Raw genomic sequence first — 15,532 nt, forward strand, 5'->3', positions numbered from 1 at the left:
CATACCCATGTATTTCACTTTAGGTTCTTACTTAGGTAAATATCTGATATTAACAGGTTATAATTCTGATTAGTAAAAAGTAACTTAAAATAATGACTAGCTCTAATACCTCAATTTTCATAATGAATCTAGGCATAATTGCTAAAAAATTTATGTAACTGTAAATGGGATAAACATTTATAACTAAACTTTGCAAGTAATTTGAAATCTTTAAGTTATGTTACATTAAATTAAGTAATAGACAGCTCATTAAATGCCTGAGTCATATCCAAATAAGAGAAAAATGAAAACAAATTGCTGAATATAAATAGGCTGGTTCTTAGATTCGTAAATTTTATAAAAATACTAACTATGCTTAGATTTATTAATACACATAACATTATAAGAGGACAATGCGTTTTTTTAATCAAAAAATAATGATTTTGTCAAATTCACAGGTTATTTAAAGTTTGTTTCAAAATATAAATTTAAGAAGAAAATTAAAATTGGAGGAGAAACTAGTGGGGGGGGAGAGAGAGAGAGAGAGATGCAAAGATAGTTATGGATATAAAGATGTATTTTTAGTTAAATAATAATTTTTAAAAGTGTGTGATAAATTTTTGTTCTAAGGCAAAATGGTTGTTCCAATATCAAAAACGAAAAATTATAGGACTAAGTAGGTGTTTGAGAAAATGATAAAGGATCTAAACAAGTCACAGAGAGTTTATGAAGGCTGGGCTTTATAAAGGAAGGTTTATGTGTCATCAGGTTGACAGGATTGGAAAGGATTTCTTTGTAAGGTTTTTCTAAAAATTAAACATTGGTGTCAGGAGTGCACTGATTGATCTAGGACCAAAGTCTGAATCTCTATGTTTAAAACAATGAGTTTTACTTGAAGTATTGATCAGCTTTTAATACAATTGCAATAGGTTTTAATTTTTAATTCCAGAATCTATTTATCAGCCATCTTCTAAACTGCGGGCGTTTTCTGTTTTGTCCTACATTTCTTCCTGGCATCTATTTAATTTCCCCATTTCAGGTTAAAAATACTGTCTTCTTTATTTAAAATGATTATTTTAATTAATTAATTCATTTATTTATTGGAGGTAGTCTCACCCAGTCACCCAGGCTATAGTGCATTGGTGTGATCTCAGCTCACTGAAACCTCTGCCTCCCGGGTTCCAGCAATTTTCCTGCCTCAGCCTCCTGAGTAGCTGGGATTACACGCGCACGCCACCATGCCCTGCTAATTTTTGTATTTTTAGTAGATACGGGGTTTCGCTTTGTTAGGTGATCCTCTCACCTCGGCCTGCCACCGTGCTGGAGTTGGAGGCATGAGCCATCACACCCAGCCTTATTTCTTAAGGTAGCATTTTCCTGAAATTTCTCAGATTCAAGTATCAGGTTCAACTTGTGTGTGTGTGTTTCAGTGACAGGGTCTCACTGTCACGGGCTGGAGTGCAGTGGCACAATCTTGACTCACTGCAACCTCCACTTCCCAGGCTCAAGCGATTCTCCTACCTCAGCCTCCCGAGTAGGTGGGACTACAGGTGTGCACCACCATGCCTGGCTAATTTTTTGTATTTATTTTTAGAGATGTGCTTTTGCCATTTTGCCTAAGCAGGTCTCAAACTCCAGGGTTCAAGCAATCCACCCACCTAGGTCTCCCAAAGTGCTGGGATTACAAACATGAGCCACCATGCCCGGCTGGAGGTTCAGCTTCTGCTATGTCTCATAGCACATGATTTTCAGGTCATACATTGCTACCTTTTGCTTTTTCACCTTTTGAGAAGGCATAGGTTGATAACTCTTTGCTTCAGCTTTTTTCTATAAGCTTTGATAACTGTTTTCTGTGTTTGTAACTCTGCTGTTATATCTTGACACTAAAATGTTCATCTTGAAGGCCTTGATCCTTTACTTGTGGCTTTTCGTGATGTGTCTGAATTGTTAACAGTTATTGTGTAACATTGTTCCTTTGTCTAATTAAATTCAAGTGCTCTTTTCATCTGGCTCAACTTCCAGGTTATCTAAATGAGCTTCCCCCAAGAAGGAACAATCATACTGCAGAAAGTTTTTCTTTGCCTTTTTGATAACTGGCCTAAGAAACAGATTTTATGTTTTATCAAGAAAATGTCCTGTGTTGCCTTTATTAGGTTTTTGATTACTTAAAATAAAACCCATATGTGTAATATACAAAAGAAACAACTGAGATTTTAAAAGGTTAAGGTTTTTTTTTTGTTTTTTAATCCATGTAGCTCTGTATTCCTTTTAAAGCCTTTTGATTATCACTCTGGTTACATAAATGACTATTATTTCACAAGTGACCTGTGATCCTGTTTTGATCAAATGTCTTGAGACTTTCAACATCTTTGACAAACTTCCCCAAAATCAAATTCTAGTTTTAGTCTTTTTTACTTAAACTTAACTGAGATTTATGAGGTGGAACCCCTGGAAAGCCTCAAAAGATTTTTCTCATCTTGAGAGAGATTAAATTATTAGGCTTATTTGATAAACTGTGTAAAAGACATTGACAAACGATAAGTGATACTAGATCTTCTTTTAGTTGCATTTGTGGGTATTTGTTGATATGTTTCACAAATTATATAAATTATAGAAGTCTGTTATTATAATTTTGGTTATCTTAATGCCATGTTTAATAGAGATAACTGCATTTTGTTGTCAGTTGCAAACTTTCATCAGCTTCTTAGACTATGGCTATTCTAAGTTTTCATCATCTAGTTACGGTTTTGAATTCTTCTCTAAAAGCACTGATAATCATGAAAATGATTCTATCTAACAAGTGCCCTTAAGTCAAGTTTCTGATAACTTTAAGATCAATGGACTTGATAAAAATTTCCAAGACTCTAATTTAAAAAATTGTTGGATTCATGAAACGAGATCAAGCAGAACAAAAATGAATTACATAAGATTGAATAACTGATGAAGATAATGTTTTAATGACTTTGGTTCTTTATGCAAATGTTTTGTTTTCCAGACTTAAGAAAATCTTCTCTCTCAAGCTATCTGTAATTTACAACAGTTTGATAAAGGATGCTTTTGTAAATATAGATAGAACTTTTTTTTCTGTTTGATTCCTCCACAATTTGAAAATTTTTTGAGCATTCTTTTAGCAATATAGTTATTTACCTAAGTCTAATAGAAATCTGCTCTCTTTATACCAGAAAACAATTGAAAACATAGGTTATATTACCAAGGCTTTGACTGAAATGTCATATTTGACAATATGCATAAAATGCCTGCCTTCAAAGGTTCCTAGCCTTACAGTGAGTAAATTAAAAACTGTCACTTCTTGGCAGACCCAGGAACCTTAAGACTGTAAGTAAAATATAAAATATGCCTTGGTTTGGTTTCCTAGCCTCAAGAGGTTTTAAAAATCTGAGATTTATATGTGATCAGTATAGAAAAAAAGTTATATTTCTAATAAAAAGCTATAATATACCTTTTAGAGTGTCGCTCTGTTGGTTGTTTTTGAATTCTTGTTATCTACCTATAGACTAGATCCTAAATTCTTCCGGGTTTCTCCAATCCAACTGTCTTCCATAAAATTGCTAAAAATGGGAACTGTACTGTTTCTAAAGCCCTGTCAATGGAAACTAGATAAATTTTAAGAAACAAGTCTTGTGCCTGTTGTATGGGCCACATAAAATGTTCACCAAAATATCTTATGCTTTAATCAGAGACATTCAAACTGCAAACCAGGACAGGAAGTTGACATTTTTTTAATGCTGTAGACAGCCTTTCCCAAGACAATGGGTCAAGACTCCATATGATGACACTCCTACCCCTCTTGATGCCTGTCTTTTTGGCTTGACAAAATAATACTGTAATTAAATTTCACAATCAGTAACTGCTGTAAGTAACTTGACAAAACCTGCCCTAAGAAATCCTTTTATTCCACTAGTAACTTTAGCAATATCTATAACACAACTTTTTGTTCAAAATGTACTGGTGGTCCCTTCTGTAGAGTTGGCATTCTTTGCTTTAGTTCAACCCAGTTCTAAAATACTACTCAATGACAACAATTCGTCTCATCCAGTACCCACAACAGTCTTTTGATTTGTTTAGTTAGTTGTCATCAGGCTCTTGTTCTGTTTCAGAATGATTGTACAAACTGAATTTATTATATTATTGTTTGTTATGATTTTTAAGCCTTGTTTTTATTACTTGTCTAATCTTTGTAAAGCCAGCTCTCCCAACAGGTTAATGTTAGCTTAACACTTTGAGATGGCTGCTAATACTTATGGAACTAACAAGATGGAGCTCAGTGCTGGACTTCAGGCAAACCTGCCCTGAGAAAATTTTCCCTTCTGTCCTTTTTGATACTCAAATGTGGCCCAGCTCCCTGACATAGACCCTCTATATCTTCCCCACAATGTGGGATGGAGACAACCAGGACAGGTTTGTCCAGGCCCTGAGGGACAATTAAGCCTAACTTCAAGATGATTGATTAGCTTTGCTTTCAGAGAACGATCTTGATCAAAGGGGGAAATGTGAGCGTTGATTATACAAAATTGGATCATTCTTGTTATACCCAACTAAATCAGAGTTGAGGGCCAGAGGGGAAAAACACTCAGGGCACATGGCAGCTGTTCTAATAGTTAAATTTTCCACAAGCCCAGCGGCTTAAAATGGCCTGCTATAATCCTACAATCGGCTTTACCTAATAGTTGCTGAAGCAACCTGCCATGACTCTGTAACTAGTTTTACTCACTACTATCATTCACCACTCAGCTTGCCAGTTCCCCAAAACTTTACTAGTGTCAGTGAACTTTCTTTAAAAACAATACATAATCACATTTCTCTTTCTAATAAAACTCCCAACCTTCTCTTTATTATTAGAACAGACTTGATTATTTGAAGACCACCTGGTCAGTATGTATGCCCTGAAGTATAATTCTTGCTTCGCTGATGAAAAGTAAAATTAGAAATGTATATTTTATTTTTGACTTTGACATTATTGCTATCTTCAGTTTTACTAAGCTTTTCTTTTGTAGCGTTTAATTTGCTGTTACTCTCATCCAGTGTATTTTTCATCTAAAACATTGTAGCTTCTATCTCTATATGACTGATTTGGGTCATCAGAAATGACCACTGCTTCCTTTTTCTTTTAAGTCTTATATGCTTTCCTTTTGTACTTTCCTACTTCTGCCAAAGTGTTTCCGCCTTATATATCATGTACATATGAATTGCAAGAAAATCTTGAAGAACAGTTCATGTGCAGAACAGTTACAGATACAATCAAATCTCACCAAAAATTCACTTGTGTTAAATGCAGAATTTTGTTGTTACGAGGCTAATGAAAAATGATACTTTTATTTGGTCAATAAATAAGATCTTTTAAAAATATCTTTCATGTTTTTGCTTAAAATGTTCAATCCTCCTTGCAGTTTTTTGAATTTATGACATGAGTATAATAACTTTACTAATTCACTCATCTCTGTTTCAGGTATTTTTTTTTTTTTTTTTTTTTTCTCATTAGTCTTATTTTCCTGTTTCTTTGCATACCTGGTATTATTTTATTGGATTCTAGACATTATCAGTTTTACTTTTCTGAGCGCTAGATATTTTTGTATTCTTAAAAATGTTTTTTAGTTTCTCCCGGCATGTAGTTAAGTAGCTTGCAAACAGTTTGATATTTTCATGTCTTGCCCTTAAACTTTGTTAGGCAGAATCAGAACAGTATTTAGTCTGGGGTTAATTTTCCCCACTATTGAGGAAAGACCTTTCTTAGTACTCTACCCTGAGGTCACATTAATCTTGAAGTTTTCCACTCTGATTGATGTCACCGTTCCATGCCATATGAGCACTGAGCACTGTTACCTCTAATTTTTTAACATGTCTTCCCTAACCTCGGATAGTTTTCTTACACACATGCAGTGATCATGTTGAGAACTGTGTACACAAGGAAGCCTTCCGAAAACAGAGGGAGTTCCCTCTGTGCAGCAGTTTTCCAGTAATTTGCCCTTCAAACTAGGCATCTGATCACACTGGACTCCCACATTTGTTTCTTTCTCTTAGGGATATAGCTAGGCACTATCTGTGCTTTCTTTGCTTTCTCTAGGCTATAAGCCAGGACAGTTGTAGGGCTTGTCTTGTTTCTGTTTCACAGAAATGGATGTTAAGTGTCTTGAGAACCCTTGTTTCTTTATATTTTGACTGATTTTTTTAGTTGTTTCAGGCAGAAAAGTAAGTTCGTCCCCAGTTATTCTATCTTGTCTGGAGCAGTAGCCTTAGTTTTTATTTCAGTGAAATGATTAGCCTATGATGGGAAGACTTCCATAAAACCTTATTTGAACTTATATTGAGAACTTCAAAATTTTATTAGTCTTAATTTTTTACAGGTTTAATGTGTTTTATAAAGTGCATAGGCTGTATAGTAAAGAATATAGAAAGGAATAATAGTAAAACATACTTTTCTGAAGGAGTCTATGGAAGTTTTTTGTTTTTTGTTTTTCTTGAGATAGAGTTTCACTCTTATTGCCTAGGCTGGAGTGGAATGGTGCGGTCTTGACTCACTGCAACCTCCGCCTCCTGGGTTCAAGTGATTGTCCTGCCTCAGCCGCCGAGTAGCTGGGATTACAGGTGCCTGCCACCATACCCAGCTAATTTTTATATTTTTAGTAGAGACAGAGTTTCACCATGTTGGTCAGGCTGGTCTCGAACTCCTGACCTCAGTGATCCACTCCTCTTGGCCTCCCAAAGGGCTGGGATTATGGGCGCAAGCCACCGCACCTGGCTGGAAGTTGTTTGTTTGTTTTCCTCATCCTGGGCTCCGTAGGCATGGAAACTTTTTTAATGTAATAGGATACTTTTAAGGAATATTTTAACTGATTCACTTGTCAAAATTAAGACATTCACATCAAACACAACTTGTGACATAAGTTGTGTTTGTTGCAGTTTTCATGTTCTATTTTAAAAGTTTTAAAAATCACTTTTTCAGGCATATTAATGAGGATAAGAGAAAAACAGAAGCTCAAAAGCAAATTTTTGATGTTGTTTATGAAGTAGATGGATGTCCAGTAAGTATTCTTAGCAATAATTACTTTATTTTTTCCTTCTTGTTAATGAGGTTTCTGTGGTTTCAATATAAATAATATCTTGGCACTACTTTCTTTTAAATTACAACTTCTTAAAAATTACTTGATACCAAGTGATCTCTTTTGTTAATATTTTCAACCTATACAGGCTAATCTTTTATCTTCTCACCGAAGCTTAATACAACGGGTTGAAACAATTTCTCTAGGTGAGCACCCCTGTGACAGAGGAGAACAAGTGACTCTTTTCCTCTTCAATGATTGCCTAGAGGTAAAGATGTACTTCATATAGTATAATAACACTGCCGATTTTTGTAACTTCCCTGAATATTTAAAACCAAGCTTTAATTGAAGTATAATGTAGAATTTTAAAGTAAACTCAAATAATCATTTTTTAAAAAATTGAGGACAATTGATGATTTAATACTGTTAATAGAATGCCTTTAGAAGAAGGTCTAATATTAAGTATAAACTTTCATTACTTCAAATCTAAGTTAAAATAAAAATTTATTTCCATGCAAATAAATGCTTAGGTCAAGAAATCTGATAACTTCTTGTTTCTATGTTTACTTATTCAAGATTTATAAAATAATTCTGAGTTTTTTGAAATTTAACTAATTTTTTTTCAATAATGATGCGATTGTATTTTGTTGAAGAGGGAGATAACTTGATAATTTACTATTATGAATTCTTTATGATTCCTCGATTCTTCTTAAATCAGCAGGTTTTAGAGTGAATGAGGGGTCAGATGGGGTATAATGAATCTAATTCTAAAATTCTTACTTATTCAAGTTAGATTTTCTTTTTGTATTACCCCTGCAAGCAAATTGAATTACGTGTGTGTTTTAACGTGTTCATCCCTCTAATACGTATTTTTAAACAACAGTAGTGAGGGATAAAAAGAAGTGTGGTTTCCCTTCATCTCAGAAGAGAAAAATGTTCATTTTGATTAAACAGACATTAATAAGAAGACTCTTGACTTTTCTATCACTGGAAACTTTCTGTTACCTTCATCAAAATGATTAAAGAGTTTCCTTTTTCTTTTCTCTCCTCTCCTTTCTTTTCTTTCTTTCTTTTTTTTTTTTTTTTTCCCTCTCTTTTTTTTTTTTTAGACAGGGTCTTACTGTCATTGCCCAGCTTGGAGTGCAGTGGCAAGATCACAGCTCACTGCAGCCTTGACTTCCTGGGCTCTGGTGATTTTCTTATCCCAACATCCCAAGTAGCTGGGACTATAGACACCACCACCACACCAGTCTAATTATTTTTAGTAGAGACTTTTGCCATGTTGCCTAGGCTGGTCTCGAAATCCCGGACTCAAACAATTTACCCACCTCAGCCTCCCAAAGTGTTGAGATTACCGTTGGGATTACAGGCATGAGTTATTGCACCTGCCTCCCTTTTCTTTAAAGTCTTACATGCTTTCCTTTTGTCCTTTTCTACTTCTATCAAAGTGTTGCCTTCTTATATATCACATACATTATTATTTATACTATAAAATACAAGGGAATCTTAAAGAACAGTTCATGTGCAGAACAGTTACAGGTACAATAAAATCTCACCAAAAATTCACTTACGTTAAATGCAGAGTTTTGTCGTTATGAGACTAAATGAAAAATACTTTTTTTTGGTCAATTATGTTATAAAAAGCACAAAAGTAAAGACAGTCAAACTACTATACACAATTGACTATCTCCTGAAGTGAGAAAGTCAAAAAAATCATGAGGCAGATAATTCTCAACTACCTGTTTCCCTCATAAAAAGGACTTTAGCCTGCCCTGATTGAGAACAGATGCTCGGCGGAGTCAATTTTCAATTATATTTTATCTGGATTTGCATCATCATGGGGTTTTACTGTATATAGTTTCTCTATACATTGTTTGCTTCTATTAAAGCTTTTATAGGTTTTTCATATTGGAGTTCCTAAGTCAGCTTGCTCTATTCATCTAATAGGTTAGGTTATCTTTATTTCTTTGCTGCTCCATTCTGGTTTTCATCCCTTATTCCTGAGAGCTATGACTTACTTTAAATTTTTGATCTTATATCCCCTCCAAATTCCTTGAAGTCTTCTGTAATTGGTTCATTAACTTGCCATTCACTTTACTTTCTGGTATTGGTCATCTTCTGTAGCTCCCAAGTCCCTGGCTTCTTATTTTCCCTACCTTCTTGAATCTGTTGCTTTTTTTGTTCTATCTCTTGTAGCCTCCCTGTCTTAGAATCACTTCAACAAAAACTGCTTTATTTATAACATTAAATTTGGACTTCAGAGTTCATAATAAATAAAAATAAAATAAAAACATAATCTTAAATAAACTGTTGTTCTTTAGCTTGTTTGTTTAGGAAAAATAAAACTCTTAGTGAATTGGGAATGGAAATGATGGTACATTGTTAACCTGATAAAAACCTGTAACCATCATCATATTTAATAAGTGTTAGAAACATTCAAAATGGATAAAATCTGTTTTTTCTTAATGACAGATTATGTTATACTGCAACTAATTTTGGATTTAAGGATATATTTAACTTTTAAATGTTTTTTCTGTATTTTAAGGGTTTTTTTTTTTTTTAACTCTGATGTACTGGCATTTGTCATCAAATGAACACTTACTGTTTTTACTTTTTAAAAATTAAACTTAAAATCACTTAATTGTTTTGCTTAGCCAGCTCTTCCTCTTCTCCTGAATTCTAGGACTTTTATTTAAGATTCTGTCATTCCTTGATTCTATCTCTTCTCATCATGCTTCTAGTTTTTTCATACCTCTGGGACCTTTTGCAAAATATCCCTTGGCCTGTTTTCCTGACGTTTGAACTCGTCTTATATAAACATGAGCATTTCTGCTATACAATTACATGTCTGACTTTTGTTATATAGTAACTCTGCTTATAACAACTTTGTAATGAATAATCACTAAATGAGTTATAATAGATTTATGTGATTAGTGCTATTTTATTTTTTAAGTATTTGGTCCTTATTTTTCTTCATTTTATTGACTGATACTTTTTTATTTTCTATAATCAGATAGCAAGAAAACGGCACAAGGTTATTGGCACTTTTAGGAGTCCTCATGGCCAAACCCGACCCCCAGCTTCTCTTAAGCATATTCACCTAATGCCCCTTTCTCAGATTAAGAAGGTATTGGACATAAGAGAAACAGAAGGTATGCTGGTCGGATACATTCTTGGTTATATAAAAATAGTTTATATTCATTGTAGGTTTGATTTACTCCATTTTGGCTTCTTTTAATTGGTAAATTATCTTTCAATATAGTTGATCAGACTGCTAAAGTAATTGTTCTTGCGCCTCTATCCCAACTCCATCTCTAGGAACAGAACTGACTTTTTATTTTCTCAAATGAAAGTACTATCTCAACCTATAGGATACCCTCATCTGTTAAAGGTCAAAGAGCTTTTAAATGGCTATGTATTAAAATAACACCCTAGCCTAGCCTATTCCCACACCAAAATTTATTTTTTCGTTTCCTTCAGAATACAGAATAACCAATCTATTACCTGTACCCCGTATCTTAACACTTTCACTGTTGCCAACAGCTGCATTTTTAGGGCTAGGTTTAAGGTATGGATCAGGAATAGATGTGAGTGCAATAAATAAACCCAGAGTAACTGGTAGACTTGATAGGGAGTCATATGTGTATTAAGGAATGTTTTACTCTAAACTTTGGTAGTGTTACAGAGCAGGTTCTGTGAAGGCCTGAAATTACTGAAAATGTATAACTACCTACAACAGTGTCATCTATTTAATTGACACCCAGTGGTGTATGTGCATGGCCATATTTTGGATGTTAGGCATATGTTTTTACAATGTTTAGCTCTTTCCGTTACTGATTCCTCTAATAATGAAAGGTTTCAGTTCGTAAGAAATTATTCTTTTTTTTTTTCCTTTATAAGAAATAATTCTTTCTTTGTTTTTTTGTGGGGTTTTTTTGTTTGTTTTTTGAGATGAAGTCTTACTCTGTCACCCAAGCTGGAGTGCAGTGGCGTGAACTTGGTTCACTGCAGCCCCCGCCAGGATTCTCCTGCCTCAGCCTCCTGAGTAGCTGGGATTACAGGCGTGTGTCATTATGCCTGGCTAATTTTTTTGTAATTTTAGTAGAGACAGGGTTTCACCATGTTGGCTAGGCTGATCTCAAACTCCTGATCTCAAGTGATCCGCCCACTTCGGCCTCGCAAAGTGCTGGGATTACAGGCATGAACCACTGCGCCCAGCCAAGAAATGATTCTTAAAGAAAACTTAGCAACTTACTGCTCTTTTCACTTAGTTGACAAATTCTGGATTTATTAAAGATTACATAGTATAGTTGTCCCTTGGTATCCATGGGGATGGTTACTGGACCTACGTTGGTTACCAAAATCTGGGATGCTCAAGTCCTGGATGTAAAATTGCATAGTGTTTGCATGTAACCTATACACGTCTTCCCATGTACTATAAGTCATTTCTAGGTTACTTATAGTACCTACACAATGTAAATGCTGAGTAAACAGTTGTTATAGTATATTCTTTAGGGAATGATGACAAGAATAAAAAGTCTGTACATGTTTAATACAGATAAAATTTATTTTGTACTATTTTTTCTACTATTTTCGGTCAGCAGTTGATTGAATCCACAGATGCAGACCCACAGATATGGAAGGCTGACTCTATATTTGTTTTAAAAATCTTCATTTTTGGATTTTAATTATGGCAGACTTTGTTTAAAATAGGTTGTATTTTAGCATCTTGGTCGTGCACCTTTTGTAACACTTTTAATATTTTTATAGAAAATATTAAATGATGTGGAAAATACTGTTTAATGTCATTAACTTATCATCATTAGTTCCTTACGTGGTGTACTATATTGTCTTTTTAGTACTTCAACTTAATATGGTGATGTTGTCTTATTAAAAATAGAGAAGATGAGGAAAGTGGAGAAGAGATAGTTCATTTCATTGGAATTTCATTGCTCTGAGGGAACTAAACTTGCATACATTTGTCATTTTCCAAGGAGTGACACTTAATGTTTATGGTTATTCTGGAACCCTAGATTGCCATAATGCTTTTGCCTTGCTTGTGAGGCCACCAACAGAGCAGGCAAATGTGCTACTCAGTTTCCAGATGACATCAGATGAACTTCCAAAAGAAAACTGGCTAAAGATGCTGTGTCGACATGTAGCCAACACCATTTGTAAAGCAGATGCTGTAAGTTCTTAAAACAGTATTATAATGAAAGTTTCAATTTTATGACAATGCACTCAGACTAAACATGTACATTTTTAATGACTTATTATGAATGGAGAGTTTTAGTTTTGTGTATATTAAAAAAACTGATTTAATAAGTTGTTTTAGGAAATATTTTATATAGTGTAGGTACAGAAAACATTGTTTGAGTTTTTGGCTTACATAAGGTAGGCCTTCATAGTCTCATAGTTCCCGTGGCTCTGATTCAGTGAAGATTTTGGGACTTCTTGTAATGTACCCTGTGATTTTTCATTGGTACTCTTAGACATGGCTAAAAATTAGAGAGCATTTTGATTTTTGTTTGTTTGTTTTTTGGAGACAGAGTCTCACTCTGTTGCCTAGGCTGGAGTGTGTAGTGGCATGATCTCAGCTCACTGCACCCTCTGCCTCCTGGATTCAAGTGATTCTCCTGCCTTAGCCTTCTGAGTAGCTGGGACTACAGGTGCACGCCTCCACACCCTGCTAATTTTTTGTATATTAGTAGAGATGGGGTTTCACTGTGTTGCCCAGGCTGGTCTTGAACTCCTGAGCTCAGGCAGTCTGCCCACCTTGGCCTCCCAAAGTGCTGGGATTACAGGCGTGAGCCACCGCGTCTGGCCAAAAAAAAAAAAAAAAGCTTATTGAAAGCAATAGATAACTAATAGCATGTTCCCAATCTATTTTTCTCACGTGAACCTCTTAAAATCAAATGCTATCATAAGTATATAATTGTCATTATACTATACAGATTGAAAATAGATGAGAGAATCAAAATATTGAAGTTAAATGACTTGCCTGAAATCAGGTATCCCTGGATGAAATCTAGGTCCCTAAAAGGTAATTTGGCTGCTTCTTCTCTATATGTGAGAGAGACATGTGATAGACAGCTATAGACCTCTTGCTCTTTGCACAAATGACGTAGATTGAAGAGAATGTGCTGATATAATAGATGACCCTTTTCAGTACAATAGTACTGTAACTGAGATTGCATTGGGTGTTTCTGTGGGAATGAAACATGTAATCACAGTTAAGTGTGAAACCTTGGAAGACATTTAGGTATAATGTGGTTTATAAAGTATTCATTGATGAAAACCTCCTTCCAAAGTGTTTAGAACAATTATCAGACTTTTGTTTGTGTATGTGTGTTTTTTTAGATTTCTATGGACCAAGAATATGTTCTTATAAATAAAAAATTGTTGCACAAAAGATTCAGAGGGGGAAATACAATGCTAGCACATACAATAGAATGCTAGCTAGAAAAATGATGGAGACCACTTTTGTTATAAATCTTTCAAAACTGCTCATTATAAGATTTATTTTGTAGGTATCCATCCATTTTTTCTAGGTATCCGTATATAAAATGGTTTTCTTTACCTGTAGTAATTCCTTATTGCAGGAATTACTCCTGCTCTTATCAGAATGTCAGACTAGATAGCTTATGGAGTCATTTCCAAACTTATAACCCTAATACTGAAATGTAACGATAACAGAAATTTTTTCTTATATCTATTGAATTACTAGCCACATGATAGCTAATAATACTAGAACTGAAATATAAATAACATGGAAGAAATTCATAAGTAAAATTAACCACAAGATGGCAGCAGACGTTTAACTATGTTCTGACTTATGCTTACACCACAAAATTCTTTCAGTCTATTGAAATTTTGTTCTTAAGAAATACATGTGTAAATTCAGATACTCGGTGACTTCAGTTGAGCCCTTTCCTGCGTTTAAAATTCTACATATAGTAAATTTTTATAAACCCTGAGAATTTTCCATGTGAAGATATGTGTGTGTGTATACAGATATATGTGTGTATACATATATTTTTTTGTTTATATTATATATAATATATATTTATAATTTTATATATATTATTTAAATATATATTTATTTATATATATAACAATTTTTTATTTATAAGAACATATTCTTGGTCCATAGAAATCTAAAAAAACACACACACACAAACAAAAATTCTGATAATTGTTCTAAACACTTTGGAAGGAGGTTTTCATCAATGAATACTTAGTTTATAAACCACGTTATACCTATACGTGTACATATATATACGTATACACACAAGATGTAAATACACACACACACACACACATACAAGATGTAAAAAGATAAAAAAGTCTCTGATTCTTTGAATTAGTAGTTTTTGTTTTTGGTACCCTGTATATATATATTTTTGGTACCCTAAGTAGCTTGAGCTTTCTTAATTAAAAGAGTAAAATAAGCACAATTATTTTATTCTATACTATTTCATTTGTCATATTCACTCATTAATGATGTAAGAGTTAAATTTATCAGGCTGAAAGAAAACTTAGTCTGATACCATTAAGTTTGAATCTAAGGCCAAGAGCATGACTGACTGATTCTTGGTCAAACCATCTTAATAGTTTTTCTCCCCATGGACATCATGTCCCATATTTTGTCATTTCAGAATCTAAAGATTAAAGTTTAAATCTATTGAAGATCTTATGTCTCAGAATCCTTATATATGTATTTTTGGTCTCTTGCCAATATGTAACCTTTAATTGCATGGTCCGTACTCTAACATTCATATATTGCCTAAGATAAGCTGGTAGCTTTGTGGAGGCCATTACAATTTCTAACCTCTAATGTCAGAAGTATACTTTTATTAATAAATAAATTTAAGCAATGATACCCTTTCCCGAAGTTTGGTTAGTTTAAAAGTAACTTGATAATTAAAGGCCATGTGCTACAATTTAGTACTTTTGCTGCTAACTTTATATTTATTTGAAATTTGCAAAACTTATCCTACATCTTGGTCAAATAAATCACCATTGGCTACTTAAGAGTTGCAGTCTTCATTCTGAGTTTTTAAACTTGTAAGTAGAGTTTCTAACTGCATGAGAAATAGATCGACGAGTGGACATATATTAAAAGTTTGTGCTTGTATGCCAATAATATTTATAATGAAGTTAATATGATTTGTATTTAAAGCTATAATTATTCTTCCATTTATTAGGCATACCTAGTAAGTTATTAGTGTAAGTGTCTGTTATTGGTACCACTTTAATTTGGCCAAATCAGAAGCTCTAAGCTATAGGCATGATTACAGAGTTTGAGGAAAACACTGAGGCACAGGCTAAAGGAAGGGGACATGTGATAGTAGGTAGGATCTGGGGGTTTGAAGACGAGGGTAAGAGGAGAGCTTAGGCAAAGGGGAGATGTATCTGATAACTCACAAGTAGACAGGTTAATTGGCTTAAGGTGTCAAATGCTAGAAAATTTCCTGTGAATTAACACCCGAGAA

At 34.0% G+C, this 15,532-nt stretch overlaps 1 protein-coding gene across 8 annotated transcripts in view; it reads left to right on the forward strand.

Annotated features, from left to right (window-relative positions):
• Nucleotides 1-15,532, forward strand: part of ECT2 (epithelial cell transforming 2) — a 71,888-nt gene that overhangs the window by 45,231 nt on the left and 11,125 nt on the right. For all 8 annotated transcript variants that reach the window (XM_015131611.3, XM_015131613.3, XM_028843859.2 and 5 more), the window contains 4 exons: nucleotides 6,941-7,019; nucleotides 7,186-7,305; nucleotides 10,051-10,189; nucleotides 12,071-12,225. In XM_015131611.3, the coding sequence (XP_014987097.3) occupies nucleotides 6,941-7,019; nucleotides 7,186-7,305; nucleotides 10,051-10,189; nucleotides 12,071-12,225 (493 nt within the window). The remainder of the gene's footprint in view (nucleotides 1-6,940; nucleotides 7,020-7,185; nucleotides 7,306-10,050; nucleotides 10,190-12,070; nucleotides 12,226-15,532) is intronic.

Source organism: Macaca mulatta, chromosome 2, assembly GCF_049350105.2.
Source record: "Macaca mulatta isolate MMU2019108-1 chromosome 2, T2T-MMU8v2.0, whole genome shotgun sequence".
In the NCBI taxonomy this organism is placed as follows: domain Eukaryota; kingdom Metazoa; phylum Chordata; class Mammalia; order Primates; family Cercopithecidae; genus Macaca; species Macaca mulatta.